This window comes from Eulemur rufifrons, chromosome 28 (assembly GCF_041146395.1).
Source record: "Eulemur rufifrons isolate Redbay chromosome 28, OSU_ERuf_1, whole genome shotgun sequence".
Classification (NCBI taxonomy): domain Eukaryota; kingdom Metazoa; phylum Chordata; class Mammalia; order Primates; family Lemuridae; genus Eulemur; species Eulemur rufifrons.
The window spans coordinates 49,071,973-49,099,128 of NC_091010.1; the positions used below are offsets into that span (position 1 = coordinate 49,071,973).

A 27,156-nucleotide genomic window follows, 5' to 3' on the forward strand; every position below is an offset into this window, starting at 1 on the left:
AATTGATAAATACTTGATGTATTTGACTGTCTTGGGAGGAGAGTCTGTAGACCATTGGTAATAGTAATTCTTACTGAATTGGTGATAAACACATAGAACAAGTTATTAAATCCAAGGAAAACAGAAAATTGTGACAGAAAGGAAAAGTAACCATAGTGTACTACATGGCTAAGCTGTAATAGCATTGATAGAGTCATGTCAATGTAAGCACTTACTACAGATCTGCACAAACCTACAATGCAGTTATCCTGGAAAGATGCGAAGGTGGGAAGGTGGCACGGAAGAGAGCTAAAAGCTCAACTTCCATAGTGGGGAGTCAATAGGGAAAGCCTGAAATACTGGGAACTAGTAATAAACTATATTAAAAAAATATCAAGAAAAAATACCAAAAGAATCAGCTGACAGAGGAGCAGTGGTTGTGTCTGAGGAGAGGGGTCCCAGGAAGACTGCTGACTATAGTAATGAGCCTTATGGAACCATCTGACTCTTTCAACTTTTTTTTTTTTTAAGTAAACAAACAAAAAAAAAAGTAAAGAAATGATATTGTATGAACTATTATAGCTTGCCCTGCCCAATGAAAAGAAAAGATGACACATTCTAGGTAAAAAGCACAAAATTGGCACCAAGGCAAGCCCGGGGGAACGTCAGCTTCCCTGACCTCAGGCTGAGAGTTGAAGGTGAGCAGTGGAGAATCACTGACAGGCCCCCTGGAGAGCTCTGTCTGGGGGGAAAGAAGACGATGAGGGGACTCAGCTCTGGCCCCAGTCCTGACCAGCAAGGAGGAGGAAGGAGTAGGAGTGACAGTCCTAGAAGAAAGCAGCTTGGACAGGTAAAGTTCAGGAGGGAAAACCCTGGGCCCGTGGTCCCCAGAGGAGGTCCCCACAGCCTTTTAGGGGAGTTTGTTGGGTGTGAGTGAAAAGGGGGTTCTCTGGCCAAGGCTGGAAAATGCTGGCTTACGCAAAATGAAACCAGTTTGTTGTCCCTCTGTAGTCCTCCTCCGAGTCCAAATGCCAATATTTTGTGAATCTCTACTCTGAGATACAGCACACTGCATCCAACCCTTGCCATACCTGTTTTTCTAGAGCCTACTCTTAAAACTCTATTGAATACCCTTTGGGAAGCCCTGCCCTATCTTCCAGGAAGGCAGTTCTTTTAAGAGTTCAGGGAAAAGAGTAGATGTATCTTTCTTCATGGACTTGAAAACCTAGAAGGAAAGACCCCTCAAAAGGGATGGAAATTTTCTTTTTTCTTTTGGAGATGACTCTGTTACCCTGGCTGGAGTGCAATGGCATGAACCTTGAACTCCTGGCTCAAGTGATCCTCCTGCTTCAGCCTCCCAAGTGGGTGGGACTACAGGCATGTGCCACCACATCCAGCTAATTTTTTGTATATTTTTTGTAGAGATGGGGTCTCACTTTGTTGCCCAGGCTCGTCTCTAATTCCTGGCCTTAAGCAATCCTCCCACCTCAGCCTCCCAAAGTGCTAGGATTACAGTTATGAGCCACCACAACTGGCCGTGTTTCTTAGGAGAAATATTATGGTTATGTTTTAGCCAATACCAGGGAAACCTGGGGTGGTTTTTTTTTTCTTTTTTTTTTTTTTTTGAGACAGAGTCTCACTCTGTTGCCCAGGCTAGAGTGAGTGCCGTGGCGTCAGCCTAGCTCACAGCAACCTCAAACTCCTGAGCTCAAGCGATCCTCCTGTCTCAGCCTCCCGAGTAGCTGGGACTACAGGCATGCACCACCATGCCCGGCTAATTTTTTCTATATATATTTTTAGCTGTCCATATAATTTCTTTCTATTTTTAGTAGAGATGGGGTCTCGCTCTTGCTCAGGCTGGTCTCGAACTCCTGAGCTCAAACGATCCACCCACCTCGGCCTCCCAGAGTGCTAGGATTACAGGCGTGAGCCACCGCGCCCGGCCGAAACCTGGGGTTTTGTCTGAACTCTTTATTTACTCATGGTGTGACCTTGAGCTAGTTATGTAAATCTCTGAGTTTCAATGTTTTCATCTATAAAATGGGAAAAATAATGCCTATTTATAGGGTTGTTATGAAAATGAAAGGAAGCAAAATATATAAAGTATATAAAGAGTTTAACTTAGGACCGCCAGGAGATATAATACCTCAAGGATCAGTATAGGTACATAGAGAATCCTTCATACAACTCAAATGTTTGGAAGAATTTGAACAACTGCTGGAAGGAGAAGTATGTTATACCAGCACAGACTTTAGAGAACAGAGTCAAGAAGAGCTAAAACTGAGAACTGAGTCTTGCAAAAAAGTGCTATGACCAGCAAAAAGGACTTTATTTTTGTACTTCTCTTTGGAGCAAGAAGAAGAAGAAAACCTAGGCCCCATTGTTTGGACAGAGTAACATTAATCAGTGACATAGAGAAAGCAAAATTTACTTAAGTTCTCTTTTGGGTCCATCTCAAAACGAATGGTTATCAGACTAGGAAAGGTCACAATGGCATTGACAAGAGGATTGAAGCCTTGATTTCAGATCTCCTGGCCCATGAGTGTTGTGCCCAGAACACCAGGCGAGATTCATGAAGCTGCTGTCAGTAATCTTTGAGGGAATGGAAGAGAGGTGTTGGCAGACTGGAAGCACTCAAAAGTTTAAGGATGTAGGCCTGGCGTGGTGGCTCACGCCTGTAATCCTAGCACTCTGGGAGGCCGAGGTGGGTGGATCATTTGAGCTCAGAAGTTCGAGACCAGCCTGAGCAAGAGCAAGACCTCGTCTCTACTAAAAAAATAGAAAGAAAGAAATTAGCTGGGGCCGGGCGCGGTGGCTCACGCCTGTAATCCTAGCACTCTGGGAGGCCGAGGTGGGCGAATTGTTTGAGCTCAGGAGTTCGAGACCAGCCTGAGCAAGAGCAAGACCCCATCTCTACTAAAAAAATAGAAAGAAATTATATGGACAGCTAAAAATATATATAGAAAAAATTAGCCGGGCATGGTGGTGCATGCCTGTAGTCCCAGCTACTCGGGAGGCTGAGACAGGAGGATCCCTTGAGCTCAGGAGTTTGAGGTTGCTGTGAGCTAGGCTGACGCCACGGCACTCACTCTAGCCTGGGCAACAGAGTGAGACTCTGTCTCAAAAAAAAAAAAAAAGAAAGAAATTAGCTGGACAACTAGAAATATATAGAAAAAATTAGCCGGGCATGGTGGCGCATGCCTGTAGTCCCAGCTACTCGGGAGGCTGAAGCAGGAGGATTGCTTGAGCCCAGGAGTTTGAGGTTGCTGTGAGCTAGGCTGACGCCACTGCACCCTAGCCCGGGCAACAGAGTGAGACTCTGTCTCAAAAAAAAAAAAAAGTTTCAGGATGCAAAAAGTTCTTGCACTCCCTAGATTGGTGAGCTTGGTGTCACTCTCAGGGAAAATTCTGAGCTAGATTATTCAGCAAGTAGGCTGGGAACACTCTAAGGGAAACAGTGAGCCATGAGCATCAGAAAGAGTCAGGCTTGCCAGACCGTCCTCACTGCCTTTTTAGAAATGCTTACCCACTTGGTAGACAAAGGAAGTACTGTAGACCTTATATAGGTGAGGTTTAGCAAGACATTTTGCGAATGTTCTAGCATCATTATAGGCAAGACAGAAATGTCCGGAGAGCATCCAGAGGGTGAGGGGCTTGGTGATCGGAAGGTTGGGTTGATGTATAACTGGTTGGGTGAGCACACCCAAAGGGTAATGATGTCAGTCTGTCAGCCTGTCTGCCTAACCCTGTCTTGTTCATTGTTTAATCAAAGCCTGGGATGAGAACATTGATGGCGAATTTATCAGTTTTGTCAGTGATGTAAAGTCAGGAAGAAATGCCAATATGATGGATGCCAGAGTCAGGTTTCAGAAATGCCTGAACTGCCTGAAATGCTAGCCAGATAATGCAGAGTTCTGCTCTTAGCTCCAAATCGTCAACACTACAAACTAGATGGGGAAGAAGAGGTCCAAGGCAGCCCACGAAAGCCTGAGGGAGATTTCACTGACAGAGAGAGTGTGGTATGAGTTGGTAGTATGATGAGGTTACAAAGAATAGACAATTTGATGACAATTTTAATAGAAATAAAGTATTCCAAACAAGAGAGATCACAGTCTCTCTGTGATCTGCACTGTTTAGACCACATACCGTATTTATTTCCACACACAACAGTTCACTTCCGGACATGACAGTCTGGCTTTTGACAAGCTAGAATGAGTCCAAGGGAGGGTGACTTGAATGGGTGGAGGACTTCAGAACTTGTCAAACATGTAGTTGAAAGTTGGGACCGCAGATACTAGAGAAAGAAGCTGTTGATGGGATGTGAAGAGCAGCCTCAGGGATTTGAAAGGCTGTTGTGGGAAGATGGATTAAACTACCGTTGGGCAACTTGAAGACCAGTATAGTTTGAAAATCGCAGGAAGGTAGATTGTGCTCTGCAGAAGGAAGAAGGCCCTACCAACACCTCCCTTGGGGGAACAAAGGCCTCAAGGGTTTTTGTTGGCCTGTAGCTGGGCCTTCCCAGAGCACCAGTGGTTGACCAGGGCCTGCAGTGTCCACTCAAGTAGTCAGGAGCCCTTTCATCCCCATCTCAGAAGTCCCCTCTCTAAGCTCAGGGCAAAAAAACCTTTGCCCGGCAGGGGGACTGACCTGGCCAGAGGCAGTTGGATTCTGGGCCCAAGGTAAAGGCAAACATTTCTATTTAACCATCAACATTCTTGCGGGAGGAGCATATAGACTTTTAGAAGCCACCAGCTCACGTCAACACATTCATGCATTCATCAGACGTATTTGGAGTACCTGTGACATCCCCGGCACTACTGATGCCTCCTATGAGTCATCTCATTTAATCCTTATGACCTTATTGTTATTTATTCCCAATCAAAAGGATACTAAAGCTTAGGGAGAAGTTAAGTCATGTGCCCGAGGTCATATAGGACTCAAACCCAGAACCTGTGCTGCCAGGGACTGTCTTTGGCAGCATGGCCCCGGCCCCATGCGCCTGGCAGTCCCCCGTGGGTGTAGGCTCTGCCTCCCTGGAAGCCCCTCTCCCATCCAGCCCTCAAAGCCCTGTCTTCCCCACCACTGGGAACTCGGGGAGAAAACAACCCAGCTGAAAAATTAGGCCACGCTGCCGAGCACACTACTTATTTTTTTATGACTAAGATTAAGCTGACAACCATGCAAAACATTGCAAACCTGTGTCGGCTGCAGATTTAATACCTCACCCAGCCCACACAAATAATTCATGCTTCTGCATCGATGTCCAGAAAAAACAAATCAGCAGAAAGCTGGGCTCCTGCGTGTGTGCGGAGCAGCCGCGTTTCCATCGAAGCAGCATGCCGGAAATACCCAAGCTCCAGGACTGCAGATCTAGCATTTTGCAATTTTTTTTCTTTTAAAAGATTAAAGTACGTTTCAAATGATTGAAGGTTGGTGGGAGGTGTAAATGTGGGCACTTGTCACATTAATTCTTCAGATGATTAAGTTCTTTTCCATTGCTTTAAAGCTGTTTGCAGTTGGGTTTGATGTCCTCGTTCCGGGTGAGTGTGTTGTGGCAGTTACCAAGGTGACTTTAGCTGACTTTCAACAATTTATTTTTCCTCCAGCTTGAGACGTCTCTAGCCCTGTGTGCTGTTGATTCCTCTCCACAGCCCTCACCCCACCTCCCATTGCTATTCATCAGCATTTTTGCCTGCACCAGAGAAGCTGGGCTTCTCCCTCAGGCCCCGCCTGCCAGGCCAGGCCTCGGCCCCTTTCAGGAGCAGGGTGGTTCGTCTGGATGTGAGAGCCTGTTACCAGAGGTGGCACAGGGGAGTGATTGTGAGTCACCCCTGGCCCTTCCACTTAAATACACACTGAGACCTTAGGCTTGTCACCTCATCTCTCTGAGCCTCAGTTACCCCGTCTGTAGAAGAAGGGCTAACAGCAGAGCCTACAGTGGTGCTTGCCGCGAGGACTCACTGAGCGAACCTGTGGCTTAGCAGACTGCGTGGTGCAGTCAGGGCTCAACAAATGTGGGCTGCTGCTGTTTCCTGAGTTCTGCTCTTATTTGGGCCCCGAGGGCACCCGTGTCACCACTGAGCCCCCACCCCTCAGAAGGGAGGGGTGGCAGCCCTGGCGGAAGGGGAGAGAGTTGGTCAGAAGGCTGAGGCTCCCACTGTGGCCTGCCACAGACCTGCTCTGTGGCCTTGGACGCATTACCGGCTCTCTCTTGTAAAGGAAAGAGGTAGATTAAACAACCTCAGAGTTTCCTTCCAGCCCTGAAATACCGTGACCCTCTTGGCCATAGCATTTGTCTCCTTCACAGCTCTTGTGAAAGGGTTTGCCAAGGAGAAGCCAGGGAAAAAGGAAGTTTCAGCGTTTGCTTTAGGAAGCCGGAGGAAGGAACCGCTTTATGAAAGAGCAATCAAATCTGAGGGTAGATCCTCACAAGGGAGAGGGCCGGCGGTAGGAACAGTCCCCGTTACCTCGGGAGCATTTCTAAACCATTGCCTCAGTGGGGCCCTAACTGTCCCTCATTGTCCTTCATCTCTGTCTGCTGACCTCACCCTTCCTGGGGAGGTGCTCTGCCTGGCCGGGGGGCCTCACTGGTTACAGCCCCCCGGCCCCCACTGTGTGTGAGGAGGTTGGGCCTGTCCCTCAGTGGCTGTCTGGCTGTCATCCTGGGTGGCTCCTGCCTGCTGCTTGAATGATAAATAACTAGAGCTTCTCACCCAGTATTTTGATGGACACTTGGGGAATTGTTCTGAGATTCACAGCCCAAACCAGGATCCGGCCTTTTGAATGGGATCAGTGGGTAACTCTTATTTCCAGCTGAGGCAGATTTGAGAGGTTGTCAGTGAGAGCAGCTGAATTTGAAAGAGCAAATCTTAGAATGCAAAGGGACCCCATGGCCCAGCTGTGACAGGCTGTTGGTGTGGAGCAGGGTAGGAGGGAGTGTGGGGCAGCAGTGACCGCTCACTGTGGCTAAGGCTACAGTCAGGAGGAATCTGGTACAGGGCTCCTGGGGCCTGGAAGCCCAGTGGCGGATGGGAGGAGGTCTGGTTCTACCTCCCAGACGAGCCCACTGGTCTACTCCTGAGAGCCTGGCTTCCCCCACTCAGTGAGGATTGTATCCTGTCCTGGTTAGATGAAGGGTGTGGATGTCACTGCAGCTCCCAGCCATTGGCAGGAGTGTGCATGCTGAGAGCCTTCTTAGACTTAGCGGGACAGAAGCTCCTGGAGCTGCATCTCATGGTGCTCTACCACCCTAGGCTTGGAGAGCTTGGGTCTGAGGCTCCAGGGCAGGGGAGGAAGGGCTCCCAGAAGCTCCTGCTGATATCACAGCGAAAAACAAACCACTGTGCCATAAACTTTAATATAGTGTGTTGACCAAAGATGCAGGCTTTAGAAGCAGACCTTTATGAGACCAGACCTCAGCTCTATCCACTGCCTGGCTGTGCAACCTGGACAAGTTACTTAGCCTCTCTGATCTCCAGTTCCTTGTCTGTAGGCAGGAGATAATAGTAGTACGCACCTCATGGGGGCGTTGTGAGGAGCAGCCAGTCAGTGAGAAATGTTTGGCACAGTGGCTGGCACTTGACAAGCACATATTGAATGGTGGCTGTTGTCATCTTCAATCACCATTGTCGTCATTACTATTCAGGAGCCTGGCTGGAGACTCCCATTTTGCTCCCACCTGTTTTTTCACCTTGTGCTAAACCTGTTCCTGTGCTTGCTTCACAGGAGCCGCAAAGATAGCCTGGAAAGCGACAGCTCCACAGCCATCATTCCCCATGAGCTGATCCGCACTCGGCAGCTCGAGAGTGTGCATCTGAAATTCAACCAGGAGTCAGGAGCCCTCATTCCTCTCTGCCTAAGGTGAGCCCCACCACACACCCAGCCTGGCCTCCAGGGGTCACTTCAGAGCCTCCCCAGTCCCCTCCCCCAACACTCCCATCCTCCAGAGCCCTCAAGGAGCCACCAGGCTTTCACCTGGCCATTTCCCCCAGTGAGGCACCTGTCAGGGTCTGGGGCTCAAGGAAGGGAGAACTGTTCTATCATGGGCCTGTTTAGGAGCCTGGGGACTCTGAACCAGCCAGGAGCCCCCACATCACTGGACCATGCAGTATTCTCCCTGCCCAGGCCTCTGGCCCGCCTAAGTGGTGAGAAGTCTTTGAGCAGTGGCAGCCCTGTGGATCCTTCCTAGAGAGGGGCTCTCTTCTCTGCATCTCTTATCTATCCCAGAGCAGTGGCAGCCCCCAGTGGGCCCAGGACTGTGGCCAAAGAGCCCCGTTGGTCTCTGGTGTGATTGCTTGGTTGATAGACCTTCCTCATTTGTGAGTTTTGGAGTCTGAGAATCCACAGGGATTAGATGCTGGAGAACTCTCCTTTTCCCTGAGAATTGTTACTCAGCCCTGTTCCCCTCAGGAAAGTTCTGTGACCCAGGGAGTCTCAGATGACCCCGGCCACTCCACAAGCCCAGGGTCAGGGAATGGCAGGGTCACCAGTAACACTGAGTTGTCAGGGTGAGGGTTCTGGTAGGTTGGGCTGTATTTCTCCTGCTTGCTGCTTTTCTCATGCAGAACACTCAGTTCTTCAAATTCAGTGTCCAGCCCAGCAGACTCCTTGAGGGACCAGGAAGCCCAGCTGTGTCCCTTCTGCTGCTGTCCACAGTGCCAGAAACCCAGCCCTTGTGGCCAGAATTCAGCTCTCTGCTCAGGGATGCTGCATTGGGCTGAATCTGTTGCATCTGTCTTCCTTCACAGCCATTTGGGCTTCCACCCTCACTTGATAGCAGTGGAGGCAACAAGAGTAACTCTAAACTCAAGAGTACAGTGACAAGGAAGAAGGAGTTGCACAATTTGGACCCTCCCCGGTGTCCCCCAAGCCCAGGGAAGGAGCTTGAAGGGTAACCAGCAAGGCCAGCCACCCTGGGCAGCAGGGCCAAGATAGCACATGATCAGAATGAGCAGGACCTGGCAGGGCCAGCGCCAGGACCCCAGCCGCTTCCCCTCCAGCACCTCTCTGGCCCAGGCCCAGAGCCTTTAGACTGGAGAAGGGTTAATCTCAGGCAGCCTGAGAAAGCAAAGAGCAGGTTTTGCTTCCTTTGCTGACTGGCACCTCTGCCCCAGTGGTTGCTCCTGCTTGCCCTTCCCCCAGGTATATTTCCAGACTAGGGATTAACAGTAACTTCTCGTTGCTCCCTCAGAGTGACCCCACTTGGCTTCAGCATTTTTTTTTAAAGATGTGCTTATGGCCTTTGGGCTAGTCATCTAAATGTTACGGGAAAGCCCAGGAGCAGGTGGAAGATTCTCCCCTGGGCACTGTGAAGCGTCCTGCTGTAAAGGCACTATGCTGTCATCCCAGGGGCTCTGAGACTTGTTTAGAGGCCTGGCACGGTGGCTCACGCCTGTAATCCTACACTTTGGGAAGCTGAGGCAGGAGGATTGCATGAGGTTCAAGACCAGGCTGAGCAAGAGCGAGACCCTGTCTCTACAAAAAATAGAAAAATTAGCCTAAGGCTGGGCATGGTGGCTCATGCCTGTAATCCTAGCACTCTGGGCAGCTGAGGCAGGAGATCACTTGAGGTCAGGAGTTTGAGACCAGCCTGAGCAAGAGCGAGACCCCATCTCTACTAAAAATAGAAAAAATTAGCTGGGTGTGGTGGCATGTGCCTGTAGTCCCAGCTACTCAGGAGACTGAGGCAGGAGGATTGCTTGAGCCCAGGAGTTTGAGGTTGCTGTAAGCTAGGCTAACACCACGGCACCCTAGCTTGGGCAACAGAGTGAGATGCTGTCTCAAAAAAAAAAAAAAACGAAAAATTAGCTGGGCGTGGTGACACATGCCTGTAGTCCCAGCTACTTGGGAGGCTAAGGCAGGAGAATCACATGAGCCCAGGAGTTTGAGGTTGCAGTGAGCTATGATGGGGCACTCTAGCTGGGGTGACAGCGTGAGACCTTGTCTCTTTAAAAAAATTTTTTTTTGTTTAGATACTCCTTCACCTCCAGCCCCTCTTATCTCTGGGCATAACCTTGGGCACATCCTAACTTTCCTCTCTGGCCTCAGCTTTCTAACCAGTACATGAGAGAGGCGAACTCTACTATCTTTACAGGTCTTTTGAACTCTGATCTAGAGTTGTTTCTGCCAGCTGCTGGCTTTGAGCACTTTGGAAGGATATTAGCAAACTTGTGAGAGAAGCTTCTCTTTGAAATGAACGTGCTTGAATAGGCTCCTGTTAGTGGGCAGGTAGGCAGTCAGGAGGGCATTTGCCAGGCACCCTGGCCCAGGAAGCATATTCCCCATAGTTCCAGAGCCTCGGCCAGGCCTGCAGCTCTTGGGGCTGTTTCCAGGCCTAGCTCCTCACTGTCTCTGTGTTCCCACCCCTAGGGGCAGGCTCCTGCATGGACGGCACTTTACATATAAAAGTATCACAGGTGACATGGCCATCACGTTTGTCTCCACGGGAGTGGAAGGCGCCTTTGCCACCGAGGAGCATCCTTACGCAGCTCATGGACCCTGGTTACAAGTGAGAAGGCTCTTCCTCTCCTCCTACCTTCTTTCTGTAGGCTCTTCCCTTGCCCGCCCCACCTTCCTTTCCCTTGGCAGCTCTTGGTGGCGCCCCTTCATGAGGGGCTGGTTATGAAATGCCTCTTGGATCAGGGCCTAAGGTCTGTGTGTGTATATGGAATGTGGATGCTACTGCAACCCCAGCCGTCCCAGAAGCACTTCTTGGCCTTCCCTCCCACCACTCCACCCCCTGTCACCTGAGACACACATTATAAGTCTCCAGGCCCTGGCCACTGGTAGGCCTCAGTGGCCAGGGCCTCCCCTTCTCGCTCCCTTCTCCCCACCTAATGGTTCTCTCATTCCTCCTGATGGAAACCCAGCTTGTCTGAGCAGAAACCTGCTGGCTTGTCCAGAACACTTTGTCCCTCCTTTGCTCTTCTGGCTGGAGCAAACTTCAGAGCTGATGCCAAGCAGGGTGCTGGGGCCTAAGAGCCATAGGCCTCCTTCCAGCCCACCCTGCCCCCAGTCGCTAATGGGTGCTCGGCCTGTTCCCCAGCACTGCCAAGTGTATGGGAGGGACAGCATCCTTTTTTGGTGTGTGTTTGACTGTTTGTTGGGGTGCGGGGAGGAACAAACACTTTTCCTTACCTCTCTTGAGAGTATCAAAAAGGAAATCTGACCCTAACACAAAAGGTGACCGTGCCTTGTTTGTGGTGTGTTGGAGGGATGGGAGGTTACAGGAGAGGGGGAGAGAATTAGGCTGGTTTCGTGGGTTTAACGCAGTCTGGGGATTGTGTGAAGCGCATATGCTCTTAACGCAGGCATGCTTTTTGTCTGTGTGTGTCTGCAGAATTTCTCCTCCTTCATGCCAGGCCCCCCTTCTCCACCCCCACCACCACCAAAATACTAACCCTTAATTAAAACAAACAGCAAACAAAGGACACCAACCACACTCCCCAGACTAAGCCGAGGTAGAAATGGAAGCTAGTGCTTTAGGGATATTGTGTTCCATAAATTATCTTGCCTTTTTCCACTGTTGTTATTACATTGTTTCATAACAAAATTACTTTGAACCATAAAGTTATAAATACATTTTAAAAGTCCCACTTGGTAACATTAGATTTCTGTCCATGCGGTGTTGGTAGTTACTGTAGCAAAAGCTCTGAAGTGTAACATTTGAAATTAGCCCAGTGCAAGTGGAAAGGGCCTGCCCCCGTGCCCCAGCCCCAGCCCGGGCTGCCCCGGCTGCCTCTGAGAAGAACAGGAAGAAGCAGGCGTCTCTCCTGGGCAGACTGGTAAGGAGGTGGGAGGCGGGAGGACCCCCACCTCTGAGAGTTCGCAGGTCATTACTGCCAATAGAGGCCAGCGTGCTGACAGGTCTCAGCAAGTGTCCTCAGAGAGCATGTGTGTATTGAAGGTTCAGGCACATTTTCTTGGGAGAATAGGGCTGGGTCTCCCCAAACTCAAGAACAAATTCCACCCAGTTACACTCCACATCCTCAACTCCAAACCTGCCTTGGAGCTCTGCCCTCCCTCCCAGACTGTCCTTCCTGCCCTGAGGAGGGCAGTCAGCAGCTCGGGAACCTTGGCCCCCAGAGGACTCACCAGATGTCATGTTGCCCCTCATCCCCTGGCTGCGGGGGTTCCCACTCCCAGTGCCACAACCCCCTCACCTCCCTGGCAGCCCCTCAGTGAGCTTGGACACTCAGCACCCGCTGGCTCCCCAGCACAGGGTCCCCTCCTGAGGGCTGTTGCCCGGGGAACCAGGGAGCGGTGGGAACGAGCCACTGGCCTCGGCGTGTTTCAATAAAGTTGCTGTGCTGGGAGCTGCTTAATCAAAGGCCTGTGCTATGGGCTCATTAGTGTGGCCCACCACGGGGCCCGGCTCACAGGAGAGCTCCTGGGAAGGCTGGCTGGGGCCCCACTCCCCAGGCACGCACCCTTGATCACCGACGGGTTTCTCAGGCCCTTTCCAAGGAGCCATGGGAAACCCTCTGACCCTTACCCCAGCCAGAGTCTCAGGGCTAGAGCCAACACCCACCCCAGCCTTCCTCCCCTCCCCGCAAGCAGTCAGCACTTTGTGCATCTGCCAGCCAGCCCGCCCGCCTACCCTGTTAGGGTCCTGCCACAGTGGTCACAGGAAGCTCCCTAGCTTGTAGGAACTTGGGCATGTAACTGCCTGTGGGCCTCTGGGTCTCCCTGGGGCTAGCTGCTGTCTCCCCGTGAGTCTGCAGGACCCCCCGGAGGCCTGGGGTTGGACTTGCAGTCACCGGGGAGAGCCCACTTCACTGGGCCAGGAAGGGCCCCAGACCCTCAGGAAGGAGACCCCCACACAGAGAGGACTACCCCTGCTCCCTGCAGGCTTCTCGCTCACGCTCGCAGAACTTGGGGGTGTCTCCCTGGGCCTCGTTTGCCTAGGCCTGTTGTAGGCAGAGGAGCAGGAAGGAGCTGTATACAGCAGACAGAGGACGTGAAGAGTCTTCTGTTCCCTTGGCTGTTGCTTGAACTCTCCCTGTTGGTCCCAGCTGTGGGAGGGGCTGGGCTGGCTTTCTCGCAGCAGCCTTCAACAGCCTTGGAAGCCCTCACTCCCAGCCTTGGCACCTGGTTCTGGCTACCAGCCCAGGCCTGTTATCTCTTGGGGGAAAGGCACGGCAAAGACACCCTACATGGGGGAAGAGTGACAAAGGAGAGGCTGAGAGGAAGAGGCAGAAGGTTAGGGAACCTGAGCCCCTCTCCGGAGCTTGTGGAGCAGCCCCAGACAGGCCTCCACTCCCACCTGCTCCCCCACCTTCCCCATCTCTCCAGACCCGGGAGAGTCAGGGCCCCAGTGCACAGAAAAGCAGGGCTTTCTGTGACACCAGGTGGGGTGCGGTGGACACTCCCTGCTTTATGGAAGGAGGGGGCAGGCAGCCAGCTCCAGTTCCACAGGCTTTTCACTTTCCGGAGAACGACACCTTGACTCTGTCTGCCCTGCTATTTGCTATTTTCATCCTTGTGGAGATTGTAAAGCCTTTTGGCCAGGAGGGTCTTCAGACCTTGGGAAGGACACCTGCTAAGGTCCTCTCCTCCACCGCTTTCCCCAGAATTTGTTCATCCCAGCAGCTTTAACAAGCCTCTCTCCCTCAAGCCTGTCACCACTGGGCTGTTAATCTTCTGAGCAAGATCCTGGCCCAGAGCTGATCGTTCATCTGTCCCCAGCCAGGGTTGGTCTGAAGGGGGAGAAGTCTCAGCCCCAGGGGTCACATAGTGGTCACATCACCAAATCTGAGAATACTTTTTTGGGCCCTGCAATGCTTTCTCAGCTGTGTGATGTCTGGCAGCTCACCCAGGTGGCACCCCTAGTCCTAGTCGCTCCCTGCCAGCCCTGATGGGAAGCCCTGGGCTTGGGAGAAGACACCCAGCAGCTGTTCCAAGCGGGCTCTGCCATTCCAGGCCTGGCTGGGGGAGTTGCTGCTGAGCTCTCCCCCTGCCCGGCAGCTGACTCACCACTCTCCTCAGGACAGGCCCCTGCATTCTCCTGTCCCATCCAGCCATTTGGATGTATATGAAAGACAACTTGGGAATCCCCCGCCCAGGCCCTGGGCAGCTCCTCTTTGGTGCTTCTGCTGTTTTTCCTTCCACTGGTGAACCTGGCCACACCTGGTGTCCCTGGAGACCTTTGCTTGGGCCTTCTCAGAGACCTCATTATCCGAGGATACAGCCACTAAGGTTAGAGCCCAGCAGTGTGCCCAGGGAAGTACCCTTCCTTGGCGGAGAGGACTGTGATGCCCTGCTGTGTCCCTAGCAGCCAAAAGCCAGGGCAGAAGAAGCCTGAGCCTGCTTCTGGCCACCAGAAGCCAACTTTTCACCACCCACCGAGAACAGGAAATGAGTAAGGCCTCACTGTGCCCTGCTGCAGCCAGCTACCTGCAGCACCATGGGCCTCTGCCCCTGAGCCTGGGGGTGGGGGGGTCCTCCAGGCTGTTTTCTGGCTTTTGTCCAGCCTGTGGAGGGAGGGAAGGGGGGAAGGGACGCAGACAGGACTGCTTCCTTGTCCCTGCCTCCTCCACTGCCATCGTGGGTGCCAGAGCAGCTCCTTGGCAGGCCCTACCACTGTAAACAACACATTTCCTTCCCTGAGAGAAGGAAAGGGATGGAAAAGAAAGCCAAACTTGTTGGGAAGCAAGAACAACGTGTCAACATGAAGAGCAAACAAGGCCCTGGACAAAGTGTGGATTGTCATACCAAGGGGAAGGAGTGGGCATTGTCAGCCACTCTTTGCAGACTCAGAAATATCATTGACCACAGACATTTGAATCGGTGTCAGATCTCCAGCAGCTGGGCTCCTGCCTGCAACCAGCCTGGCCTGCCCAGGGCAGGCACTGATGAAAGATCACTTTTCAGGTTCCTTTCTGCAACTTCCTGGGGCCTGGGGAATTGGGAGGTTATTGACAATCCTTCCTCACCATCAGCCAACCAGGTTGGTTAAGGCCCCTGGTGTGAGTCCATTGGAGTAAGCTGCTGGCCTAGATTCCAAGAACCCTCCCTGGCCAAAGATGGGGGGTGAGAAGTGGGGTCCATTGCTCCCTCACAGTTCAGCCACTTAGATGGTAGTGGAGCTACAGCTACCAACTCACCCCATTTGTTAAGACTGTGCCCAAATCCCCTTCCCCTCTGGGCATGGGTATTTCCCAGCACTCCCCCCACCTGGAGCTCCTCTTTAAAATGCAGGTGTCTTGGCCTTGCCCCAGGGTATTCTGATTCAGGCGTGTGGATGGGGCCTGGCATCTCCATATTTTCCAGAGCTTCCAGGGGAATGAGCTATTCAGATTGGTTGGAGGTCTTCCTCTCTCACTAGAGGGTCCCTTCCCTCCAAGGGCTGTTTGTACACAAACATAAGTGTTTTGTGCCTGGCTCTTGGTAAGTGCAAATATAAATGAGTGGTGTTATCATTATTATTATTTCTACAGCTATTTTCTGGGCTAGAGAACTGTTGAGATGTATGTATTCACCAGGCCAGCCTGGAAATTTGCCCCACTTGGAAACCATCTCTGGGCATGGTTTGTCTTCCTTTCCAGTTGGCCAATCTGGGTTTTTAGCAGCTGCATGTCTGTGACTCTCAGGGCTCTAGCCTTCTTGAGCTGAGCAGGTGGCCAGGAGGTGTGTAGCCGGTAGGGGTTGGGATTGCTGGTTTTCCAGGCCTTTGGTAGAAACCAAAGCCACCTTTACCTCCCCCATCAGAGGAGAGCGAGAGGAGTCAGCCCTGAGTATACAGACTTCTAGAGTTGGGGTACCTTCCAGACAGGAAATGAGCATCCTCCACCACCGCAATGGCAGATCCTTGTTCTTCTAAAGTCCAGGAGACTTGTCTCCTCCCGGTAGCCACTCATTTACAAAGTGGGGGTGATGATTAACCTCCCTGGCAGGATCACCATAAGGATTCAATGAAATGACACTGGTCGAACACTTACCACGGTGCCTGGCACATGGGGGAGGCACTGCTCTTGTTATCGGCCATTTTTACTGTCACTCTTATAACCATTCCCATTATTATTTGTGACAGAGCCAGGCAGCTCCATGGGGACCCAGCAAGCTTCGAGAGCGCCAAGCCCCAGAACTGCATAGGCTTTTCCCACAGTTGCATCACAAGGGCGAGTCTGTTACTCGGGAGAGCTCCCAGGAGCTGCCCCATCAGAGCTGTCTATCTCCAGTGTCCTGTTGATAAGATCTGTTAACATTCTCAGCTCCAGGTCTGAAATATACAAAGAACAGGGGCCTGTTTGTTCAATCCAAGCTTCTAAGGTTCAACTCCCAAAGGAAATTAAATTAGGTGCCTGAAGCTATGACATGTCTGTCGTGTTTCTTTGCAGAGAATGTCACCCTTAATACCATGCAGATCTTGTGTGTAATTTTTCCCCTTTAATTCTTTTAAAATAATGTGCAATTGCCAGCAGGATCTAGCAAATAACCAAAACTGAAAATGGAGGAGCAACTAGGGTTTGTCTTCATTTTTGGTCTTGCTATCCCCTCCCCCAACTGAGTACAAATTAAGTCCACACACAGATGGTGCCACTCCTGGTGGCTGCTCTACTAAAAGCCACCATAACTCACCCTCTCCCCAAGACCAGTTCCAGACCTTTGTCAGAGGAGCTGGCTTAGGACTGAACTCAGTGTTGGTGGTATTACCTTTTCTTGAAAAATAACTCTCTTGGAAGTCTCACTGGGTAGCCACAGCCCCTGTGAAACCTCACCACTCCCTCTGTACTGCCCCACCCCTGCCAACTCAGCCGCAGCTCTCGTTATAGCCCCAGACCTATTTACTGCTCCGGCAGAAAGCCCCTTGCCCCAAGTTGTTTGTGAGTTAGCAATCAGCCCAGGCTGGGCACGGTGGCCCATGCCTGTAATCCCAGCACTTTGGGAGGCTGAAGTGGGAAGATCACTTGAGGCCAGGAGTTCAAGACCAGCCTGAGCAACATAGCAAGACCCCGTCTCTACAGAAAATACGAAATGTAGCCGGGCCTGGTGGTGTGCACCTGTAGTCCCAGCTACTTGGGAGGCTGAGGCAGGAGGATCACTTGAGCCCAGGAGTTTGAGGTTGCAGTGAGCTATGATGGCACCACTGCACTCCAGCCTAGGTGACAGAACAAGACACTGTCTTAAAAAAAGAAAAAAAGAAATCAGCCCAGTCTGGCCCAGACTGGAGCCATTGTAATATAATTGGGTTTTAGGTATGCTTGTGTTTGTGCTAGCATTTGCAGAAATGGCAACAGGCCCTGGAAATGCCAAAAATATGAATGTGACTTTTGTACTACTCAAGCAAACTGGTGAAAACTGGTAGAGAAACTGGACTTTTGGAGAGGACACCCCTGGGATAAGAGAGGAGGAGGGGCAGGGCTTAGGCTGTGGGAGGGTTGATGTGTGGTTGTAGTCTGTGGGAAGAGTCTGCCAGTCCCACTTTGGGGAATTGAGGAAGAGCTGGGTGAGGGGCGACTCAGGTGGTGCTTGCCTGGGCCAACTTTGCCTCCCCGCTCTGTCTCTAAGCCTCATTTCTGTCTTCACTCTAGGCCTGAGCTTGTAGAATGGAAACTTTGGTGAGATGTGGGCCAGTGGTCAGAGCTATTTTGTTCCTGACTGTGGGCTTGGAGCCTGGGAAGGGTGGGTCTTTTGGCTCCCTGTCAGCCAAGGGAGGGTGCTTGTCCCAGTGGGACATGGGCTGCCTTCATGTCTATGTCCCTAGAAGAATGAGTAAATGAGGGCCGGGCGTGGTGGCTCATGCCTGTAATCCTAGCACCCTGAGGTGCTGGGAGGCTGAGGTGGGTGGATCACTTGAGCTCAGGAGTTCAAGACCAGCCTCAGCAAGAGTGAGACCCTGTCTCTACCAAAAACAGGAAAAATTAGCCGGCATGGTGATGCGTGCCTGTAGTCCCAGCTACTTAGGAGGTTGAGTCAGGAGGATCACTTGAGGCTGGGGGTTTGAGGCTGTAATGAGCTATGATGACACCACGGCACTCTAGCCAGGGCAACAGAGACTCTGTCTCAAAAAAAATAAATAAATAAAAATAAATGTCCTGGGGGTAAAAGTTCAGGATTTAGAAACAGTACTTCAGGCACCAGCTTCAGAGTCCAGACATCACTGGGATATGGTCTTATCTCAGCCACTCACAAGCCACGTGACATTGGGCAAATTACATAACTTACCTGTGCCTCAGTTTCCTTGACCGTAGGAGACTGAAGGAGGTGAGATATGTGAGCAGTGAGCACAGTGCCTGGTGTGATGGAGCCTTTTCTGCCCATTCGGGGGCGGTTTCCTCATCTGTCACTCTCACCTCCACCCCGTCCGCTTCTCCCTCTGGAGTCCTCCATCCTGCAGGCCCTGGTGAGCCTGCCTGCTCGCCTGCCTTCCCCGACCATCTCACCGTGGCGCACAGTGAGGAAATTTCTGTTCTTATCAGAGTGGATAACTCCCTGGGGAAATCTGATGGGCATTTGATGGTATTTTTCAGGTTTCTGATTCACATCCTCCTCACAGAGAGGGCTTTCCTCAGAGGAGCCCCTCACCTAGAGCTTCGCCCTGTTGTCTGTCACCCTCTGTGCCCCGTTAGGCTGCGCAGGGTCTACAGGACGAGGCAGGTAGAGCCACAGCCTGGGATGCAAGGGTCTGCTGCCAAGGCCAGGAGCCCTGTGGACAAGGGCAGGGAGGGGGCGGTGAGGGTAGGGATCTGACCTGCAAGAGGAAAGACACCTCTGCCAGGGCCTGGTGGGATGAAAACACAGGGTAAGCTTGGCCTGGATCTGCAAAGCAGCCTGCAGAGGGATGGGCTGGGGAAATGGCCCGTCAGGTTGAGGAAGGCCTGATTTTAGAGCCTCTGAGTGCCCTCAGCTGGCTGTGAAAACTTCTTTAAGGGGTGAGAGCGGCGGTTGTGCCAGCCAAATAAGGCCAGACCATCCTCAGCGTCAAAGTGAGAGGCAACCAGGCGTCAGACTGGGGCAGTGGGAAATCTGGGAGGTGACCTAGAGCAGGGGTGTCTCTGAGAAGTCTGAGGAACTCAGTGGCCGAGGTGGGGCATGGGAGCTTGCAGCTTGAGAGAATGTGGACGCTGTGGATGGACGTGCAAGTTGAGAGTCCCTGTCCCATCCGTAAACTGAGAGATGTCCACAGCCTCCAAATTGTCCAGCTCAGATGTTCTCGGATGGACCTTCCAGGGCATTTCCAGATTCCAGACAGGGTTTTTATTCCGAATCCAAACAGATTTCTTTTGCCCTACCAAGTTGGGGGAGAGGGGATGGGAACATGTGAGCCTGATTGGGCAGGGATGATGTTGGCAGCAGCTCCCCTCTGCCCCTCAGCTTTTCTGTCCCCTCCATTGCACCGCAGCATGTAGGAGGCCTGAGTAACTAAAACCAGGGGATTTTCCACCAGTGTCATCTCCCTCCTGGGACCGGCAGTACCAACACTCCATATGTCCCTACCTCCCATCCCCATTGTCCTCTGACCCCTTTCCGTCTCTGCCCTGGTCTGTCTGATACTGCAGGCGGTGGGGGGGTGGGGCATTGGCATGTGCGGAGGGGAGTGACAGAACAGATCACAGTGAGCTCGTCCCTCCAGTATGGCCTGAAGAAAAGTCCAAAGAGTGGCAGCTGGGAAAAAGACCATCTGTTTTTAAAAAATAAAAGCCTGCCTTGTACCTTCTTCACAGATTCTGTTGACTGAAGAGTTTGTAGAGAAAATGTTGGAGGACTTAGAAGATTTGACTTCTCCAGAGGAAGTAAGCTTGTTTGATTCTCTCTGACCACGGTTCCAGTCTCCGGGAGCACGTGCCTGCGTGTGTGTGTGTGTGTGTGTGTGTGTGTGTGTCTGTGTCTAGGGGCTCCTCTCTGAGGTGCAGGGATAGGTTAGAGATGTTAAATAGCTTTGTTTGTCTTCTGTTTCCATGAACCACTCCCACCTCCTGCCCCACCCCCAGCCCTTGTGAGGACACCCAGCAAATCGTCTGAATTGCCAGCTCCCGAGAACCTCATTGAAGAGGCAGCCAGGGGCCTAGTACGAGTCCTCCCCAGCCCCTGCTGTTCCCTGGCAGGTTCTGAACAGAAAGCCCACGTCTGCTGCCAGAGAACATTCCACTGGGGAGTTCTGGTGGGCAGCGAGGGACTCCTGCTCCTGCCTCGGGCCACCCAGGAGCCACTTTCCTTTCCTCCCTTCTCCAGCCGGAAGCTCTCCCCTCTTTGCCCACCTCTTCCAGCCCTGGCTCAGAGCCTGAGCAGCTGGTGGTCCAGGTGGGGGTGGTGCCTCCCCTGGCTGCCCCTCTTGGGTACAGGATTGGAGTCCATAATCCCCTTTGTTTTTTCTTCCTTGTTCCTGGCATCCTCATTTGCGGGGACTTACCTCATCCTGGAAAGTCCCTTCCCCTCCCTCTGCCTCATCACCAGCACCCCAGCAGGATCTGAGCCTTCCTGGCCTCAGTGCCCGCTGGGTTAGTGGAACATTAGCAAGCTGGCCTGGCCTCTGGAGAGCTCTCGTGGGCCCTCCCTGGCCTGTGGCAGACAGACCCTTCCCTTGCCCTGTCTGCCGGGAAGCGTGCTTGCGGGAGAGCCCCTCGCCTCCCGGGGCCAGGTTTTCAAGCCAGAGGAGGCCAGGCAAGAGCTAGGTGTCTGCCAGGGTTGGAGCGTCCAGCTGCCAGGGCTCCGGGGCCTGTCGGCCAGGACACAGAGGCCTGTGGTGTTCAGGAGGCTGAGGAGGGTGCACAGGGTGGGACTGTCCTCCCCAGGTCTCCAGGTGGACAGGAACTCCTCAGAGCCAGAGGTCACCCCAATAGAGCAGTGTCTTCTCTGTCCTCTGGGATGCGGCTTGATAAATTAATGCATTTATATATTCCAAAGTCATCAAACACCCGGGCTGTGCCAGCCAATCAACCCCCCACAAGTCACCAGTCCCTGAGGCCCAGCTCCCCATTCAGTCAGACCAGAGCCAGCTGCCCAGAAGCGCTTCCGGAGAGGCCTTGTCGCACTGGGATGGCGCCTTGCCAGGCTGCTCCTTTGAGCTTGGGTGTTGAGGGGTGGGAGGGGGACAGTCCAGGCATGAGGGACAGGAGCCAGGGGGAGCTTAGGAAAGTAGGTCATTAAAAATGACTTTTTTCCTTGTTTTGCTTTCCTGTCCAGAGGCTGTCCCCATACTCTCACCCACCCTCCACTTTGGTCCTGGCATGGACAGTCCCCCCATCGGTGGGAGGGAAAAGTGAGCCAGCCAGGAAGTGTCGGGCCTGTCTGCCTCCAGCCCCAGCTCAGGCAGGCTGAGAGCACTGTCCTCTCCTTTCCACCCTGGCCCTGACTGCTGGCCCAGCTCCAGGACGGTGCAAGTTGTGAAAAAGACCCTGTTTCCAAGGTCCAGCATCAGTCCAAGTCAGGGAGCATTTATTGAGCATCAGCTGTGTGCCAGGCTGCATGCAAGGTCTTAGAATACAGAGGGAATAAGATATGTCAGCCTCTTCTCCTTCCCTGCCCAGAAGTTCCCAGGTAAAGAGGAGAAACAAAACTAAGCAAATCAATGATTCCTAGGTTAGGGTAGGAAGACCTTGGGCTCTCCTTGGCCACCACTGGGACCACTCTGAGGCTAGTAACCTTGGGAAGTGGACAAGGCGGAGCAGGGTGGGGATTTGTCCCTCCTAAGGATGCCCCAGGCCCAAGAGATCAACTCAAGCCACATTTCGTCCCACTCTTCGGCTCCCACCAAGGTCTCAAGTGTGGGTCTGACTTTGGGGCCAAACCAGGTCCTCCTTTCCTTTAGACCCTTTGGCAAAGGCAACAGAGGACAGATTCCAGGGTCCTTCCCACACCAGTGGCTGAAAAAGAGGCCATTGGCAATGACAGACCTCAAGCCACTTCCCTGTAGCATCTGCACCCTCCCCTAGGCCCCCATCCTCCAGCCCAGGGCCTCAGGGAGCAGATTCCTTACATGCTTGTGGCTGAAGGCAGAACCAAGGAAGTAAGCAAGAGGGAGGTCAGCACAGTGAAGGAAGAGTGAGAAAGCTTGCCTCCTCCAGCCCTGGTTAATTATTGGCAAGGCAAGGGGAAAGAAGGGGTCACCCAATTCCAGCAGCTTGACCCCAGCCTCCCACCTGGGTTTAGCATCTGGGAATGAAGCCAGGTGTCCAGTGGCCTCTCTTGCTCTCAGCACCCGGTCGCAGGGCCTGAGTGAGGGTCCTGGCCTCCCTCTAGGCAGTCTCTGGGAAAAAGGCGGTGGATTCTGCTAACCACGTGCACTCTGGGTCTGTGCTTGCTCCTTCCACAGTTCAAACTTCCCAAAGAGTACAGCTGGCCGGAGAAGAAGCTGAAAGTGTCCATCCTACCTGACGTGGTGTTCGACAGTCCGCTGCACTAGCCGGGGCTGGGCCCTGCAGGGGCCGACAGGGAGCCCAGCTGCTCCCCAGTGACTTCCAGCTTAACAACTGCGTAAACAAGATTCCCACAAATGAAAGGACAAGTGTGAGGATGACTGCGCAGCCACCACACCCGCAGCTTGGTGGGATGCCGTGCACAGGCCACAGGCCCCCCACCTCACCTCCAGCTCAGGGGCCTCACCCCAGAGCTGGCCAAGCCCATGTGACCAAGCCCTGGTCCCACCGGGCTAGTGAGCGGGTGAATGCAAACCCACCCTGCCTGCTGCCTCCACAGATTCTGGTTTGAGATTTGACTTTGGACCCTTGATGTGCCCCAGCAGGAGACAGGCCTCACTCTCACCCACCCCCGCCACACAGCCCAGCAGGAGGGAGGTGGGATGCCACTGAGGCAGAGTGTGTGCTGCTGCACCCCAGCTCCACCCTGGGAAGCCTTTGCTAGTCAAGCTCCTCTGGCCACGGAACAATCCTCCGATCGCGTTTGGTTTTCTTCTTCCTTATTTTATTTTGTAGAAACCGGATGGTATTTTATTGCTCTGCAAAGATGTCCAGAAGCCATGTATATAATGTTTTTAAACAGAACTTTATTCCCAGATGAACTCTCTCATTCTCTCAGACGGGCCTGGGGCTGTGTCTCTCCCTGCGTTGCCACCAGAGAAGGTGCCCGGTGTTCGCCTGCCAGCCAGGGCCCTGGAGGAGCCGGCCTCACAGAGAGGCTTTTCTTCCCAGCTGGGCCTGGTGGAGCCCGGGGCAAGGGGAGAGCGGAGACACTCCCCCATGCAGCCTTGAGCCCAGTTTAGCCGGAGCCAGGAAGAGGTGCTGCTGTTTTCCAAGTGAACTGGGTCCCTACAAGGTTTGGGGACCTTCAGGGTCTCAAAGACTTGGTGGCCCCAGCCTCATCTTCCAGGCTTTTTGTACCCAACCAGGCCTTTCTCGGAGAGGTTCAGGCCTAGCGCCTCCCAGATGATTCCCACTGCCACTCAGGGCCTGGGACCTCAGCTCTGTGACCAGTCCTGTCCCATTCCCTCATCCCCTGGGCTTCCCAGCCTCCACGCTGCAGGACTGGCTTATTAAAAAACCAAGAAATCAACTTCTCAACATCTCTTTCACTTTGATTTTGCCAGCACTGCCCTCCCATCCTCCCTGCATCCTTTCGTTCCCCAACTTTCCTTCCCCATTTCTTGTCCTGTCTCCTTTGTCCTGGCCTCTCGTGGTCTTTGTTCCTTTACTGCCGGTACTGTAGATCTCACAGTCTGCCTTTCAGAAGCCAGCCTAGCTCTGGCCTACGGTTTTGGGGTTCCTCTCAGGTTATCTCCCACTCCTGACCTGGAATCAGCCAGCCCCTTTCCTGTCCTCTTACCTCCGACTCTAGGAACTGCTACTTCAAGATCATCCTTCCGACCTCTCCAAAGCAAAGTCATTTTGTCTGTCTGGGCTCCTCATGCAGGGCTCCTCATGGCCCCCATCTGCCTCTGCCACACAGGCACCACCGGGGTGCCACAGAAGGCCCATAGGTGCAGGACCCTGATGATGAGAGATCCACCCAAAGAGCTGCCTCCAGAGTGGAGGGCACGGGCCAGGCTCTCCAGGGAGCAAGAGCTGGACCTCCACGGAGCCACTAGGCCTGGCCCGTTATGCACAAGCCCTGGGCTATCTGGTTAACTGTCAAGTTCAGAGCTTCAAGGCAGATCAGCCTGGAGTATTTGGGAGAGACTGGTTCCAGAGCCCCACCAGCCAAGGCACGAGCCTCTCTGGACCTGACCTCAGCAGCAGCTGTGCCTTCTACTGCCCTGAGGACTTTTCCAAAAGGACGCTTACTGGTCTTCACGCACCACAGCAGCCCTGCCTTTGAAGCCCTCATCTTCTGACATTTTGTGGACAGAGAGGTGCCATCAGTTTGCCTCCATTCCTTGCCATCCCGACCAGCCTCTCCCCAAATTCTTTCTTGCTGGGAACCTGCCTGAGGGTTCCCTGCTGCAGTTCGCCCTGCCTCTGTCTGTCTGGTTGAGGGGAGGAGGGTGAGCATATCCTGAGCTAAGCTTTGTCATCAGTATGTGAAACATCTGGTCAATGACTTGCCCCAGGCCTGGAGGACCTTTGTGGACCAACGGTGGGCACCACCGTCATGGTGGCCCTGTTCTTAGGGAACGGCCGGGGAAGGCAAGAAGCAGCAGGTGAGCTCTGAGATGATGGGCACGTGATGCCTGTGACCCCTTTCTGTCCCCACCATGTCGGGAGCCTCGTGAACATCTAAGAACCTGCTCGGGCCACGCTCCATCTCGTCTCCCTGCAGTCACTGGCTCTGGGGGAGCGGCAGCGTATCAGCCATCTCTGACCAGACCTCCTTCCCCTTGGGCAGTGGTGCTCTCGGGGAGGGGGCTCTCCACTGAGCTGCTCGCTGGTGAGAGAGGACCCTCACTGAGGATCAAGCAAGGCTGACCTCGTACCATGCCCAGCTCAGCTTCTGGCGCGTGGTGAGTGCTCGGTAAATGTGCCCTTTCTCTCCCTACAGCTCTGTGGGAGCCCCTGACCTCGTGGTGGGTGGAGGAGACAAGGACCCTCCCTCCCTATCTCTGCCCCTTCTACAGGCTTCTTTGAGGCTTGCCCAGCCCTTACCCATTCCTCCAGGTCCCTGGAGTTTCGGAGTTTCTGAGAAGGGGCTCCCCTCTTGCTGTTGCTCCATAAGGCAGGCTCCTGCGGCTCCCCAGGTCCAGTGTAGGCTGCAGGAGGACTGCCCACCAGCTGCCCTGCCGAGGGGCCGGGAAGGCTCATGCAAGGTCTCAGGTCTGGCCGGGGAGCTGGTGCCTCTTCCTGCCCATCTCTTCCTCCCCCAAAGGCAAGGCTCCAGGTCAGGGAGGGCCTGGGGAAGCCTGGAGGAGAGTCTGAAAGGGCTAGAGTGTTTTACAAAATAGACACAGGGTCTTAGGATTGGGTTTTGAGATTGAGTTGAGAGCAGGGAGAAAACGTGAAGGTTGGTGCCCCTATGGGGCAGACCAGTAGAGAATTTCCTTGACTGTTATTTTTTTATCTGGTCTTCCCTCTCTGGCTTCCAGGACCTCTGTACCAGGTGAGGTACCTGGGTCCCTGTTCAAGTCAGGAGCCCTGTAGAGAGACCCCTCCTTTTGTACAAGTACCTGAATGCTGCAACAAGCAGACTTTTGTAAAATTTTCTATTAGTTTTTAATGTCAGTGGCAACTTGGTTCCCAGGGCTGCAGACAGCCTGGGACTTTTGTAAGAACTTTTGGGTGACTCACTTAGATGTTGGTTCCTTCTTGCCCCTCATCCTCTGTGTAATCTACGTGCATTAAATATACTTGCAGAAGCGCCTGGGTTGTGTGCTCCTTTCTGGCTGCCTGGCATAGGGGAGCAGGAAGCCTGGGGCCCCGGCAGAGGAGGTGGGTTGGACTCAGACACTTGGAAGAAGCCCAAATGGGAGAAGGCCCCAAGGACTGTTGTTGGGAGTGGAGAGGGTGCCACGGAGTGGGATCACACAGCTGGTGGCCCTTCAGTCATGCAGAAATGACTTTGCAGGGACAGGCTCTCCCTCACTGTCTTGAATTTCTCTAAGGTCAAGGGGATAAGAGTGAGGAAAATGGTCTGGAATGAGTGGGTGAGTAAAGACCCTCTTTCTGCCACTGCATCCCTCTCCTACCCTCCTCTCACCAAACCCTCTTTCCCCTTGGGAGGGGGGGCCCCAACAGGTGAGGGAGGTCGGCCTTCATTGCCTCCAGTTTTGGAGCCCTTTTCCCCCCTCCAGCTAGCCACTCCCCTCACCAGGCAGCTAAATTCAACCTCCCAATCCAGGGCCTGAGGGCAGGACCCAGGTGGAGGGGCAGTGTCAGAACCAGTGGCACCCACTCGGTGACACCGAGGCCAGCCCATGCTTCCTAGCAACTCCCCTGGGCCTGGTGTGTGTGAGGAGGCAGGTGTCCCCCCTTCCCTGGACTGCCCAGCCCCTGCCTCTCCAGGGCCTCGGTTCAGCGCAGGGTGGAGGGTGTGGGGAAGAAGGCAATAGCCTGGGACCTTACAGGCAGGCAAACTGGGATCTGTACCCAGACAGCGTTCTCAGAACCTATGGGACCACCCTGGGCCCTCACATTCTGTCCCTGCCTGCTAGGCCTGTTGTTTCCCCATGGGGAATGGCAGGGCCTTTTCTCCTGGTCCTCAGGATGGAGCTGCAGTACCCAGGGGCCCTGCTGGGGCTTGTGGCAGAGGTTCTGGGACAGCACAAGCAGGGGAGAGGAGGCGACTTCAGCTCCTGTGAAGGGACTCTTACCTCCTGTACCCATCCTCTCTGAGACCTAGCTGTCTGGGGGACCTTCCTTGAGAGGTCAGCAACCCTCTTTGCCCTGTGACCTCTTACTGAACTCTAGCAAGTGGCTGGCCCCTGGAGCAGTGGATTAGGTCCTGTTTGGGGCCCTCAGTCCCTCTGGTGCCCAGAATGAGGGAGTGGGAGGGTCTGAAGCCAGGCTGGCAACTCCAGGGTGGGTGGCCTAGGCCACACCTATCTCCTTTATCCCTGGAGATTGGGGGTGGGGGCGCTTTTTCTCATCTGACTCTAGCCTAGAAGGACTCAGGGTCAGTGTGTAGTTCTTGCCCCAAAGAATGTAGAATAGCAAGATCCTGTGCTTAGGTGGTTCTGGGAGACAGTACCAGGCTGGGTTATTTCTGCAAAGAGAAGGGCTCCTGGGCCTAAAGCAAAGGCCCTATCCCTAGATTTAGGGAGCAGAGAAATCTGCCATGTGATCTCTAATGTCTCCTCCAGGAAGTGCTGTACATTCCTCCAGGTGTCTGCTCTGCCTCATCTGGGGGGGCCAG

At 53.3% G+C, this 27,156-nt stretch overlaps 1 protein-coding gene across 2 annotated transcripts in view; it reads left to right on the forward strand.

The window, feature by feature from the left end:
• SUFU (SUFU negative regulator of hedgehog signaling) overlaps positions 1 to 25,636 on the forward strand; it is a 104,915-nt gene extending 79,279 nt beyond the window's left edge. For both annotated transcript variants that reach the window (XM_069461095.1, XM_069461096.1), the window contains exons 9-12: positions 7,705 to 7,839; positions 10,348 to 10,486; positions 19,644 to 19,712; positions 22,232 to 25,636. In XM_069461095.1, coding sequence (XP_069317196.1) covers positions 7,705 to 7,839; positions 10,348 to 10,486; positions 19,644 to 19,712; positions 22,232 to 22,321 — 433 coding nt within the window. In that variant the 3' untranslated portion in view covers positions 22,322 to 25,636. The remainder of the gene's footprint in view (positions 1 to 7,704; positions 7,840 to 10,347; positions 10,487 to 19,643; positions 19,713 to 22,231) is intronic.
• The last annotated feature ends 1,520 nt before the right edge of the window (positions 25,637 to 27,156 follow it).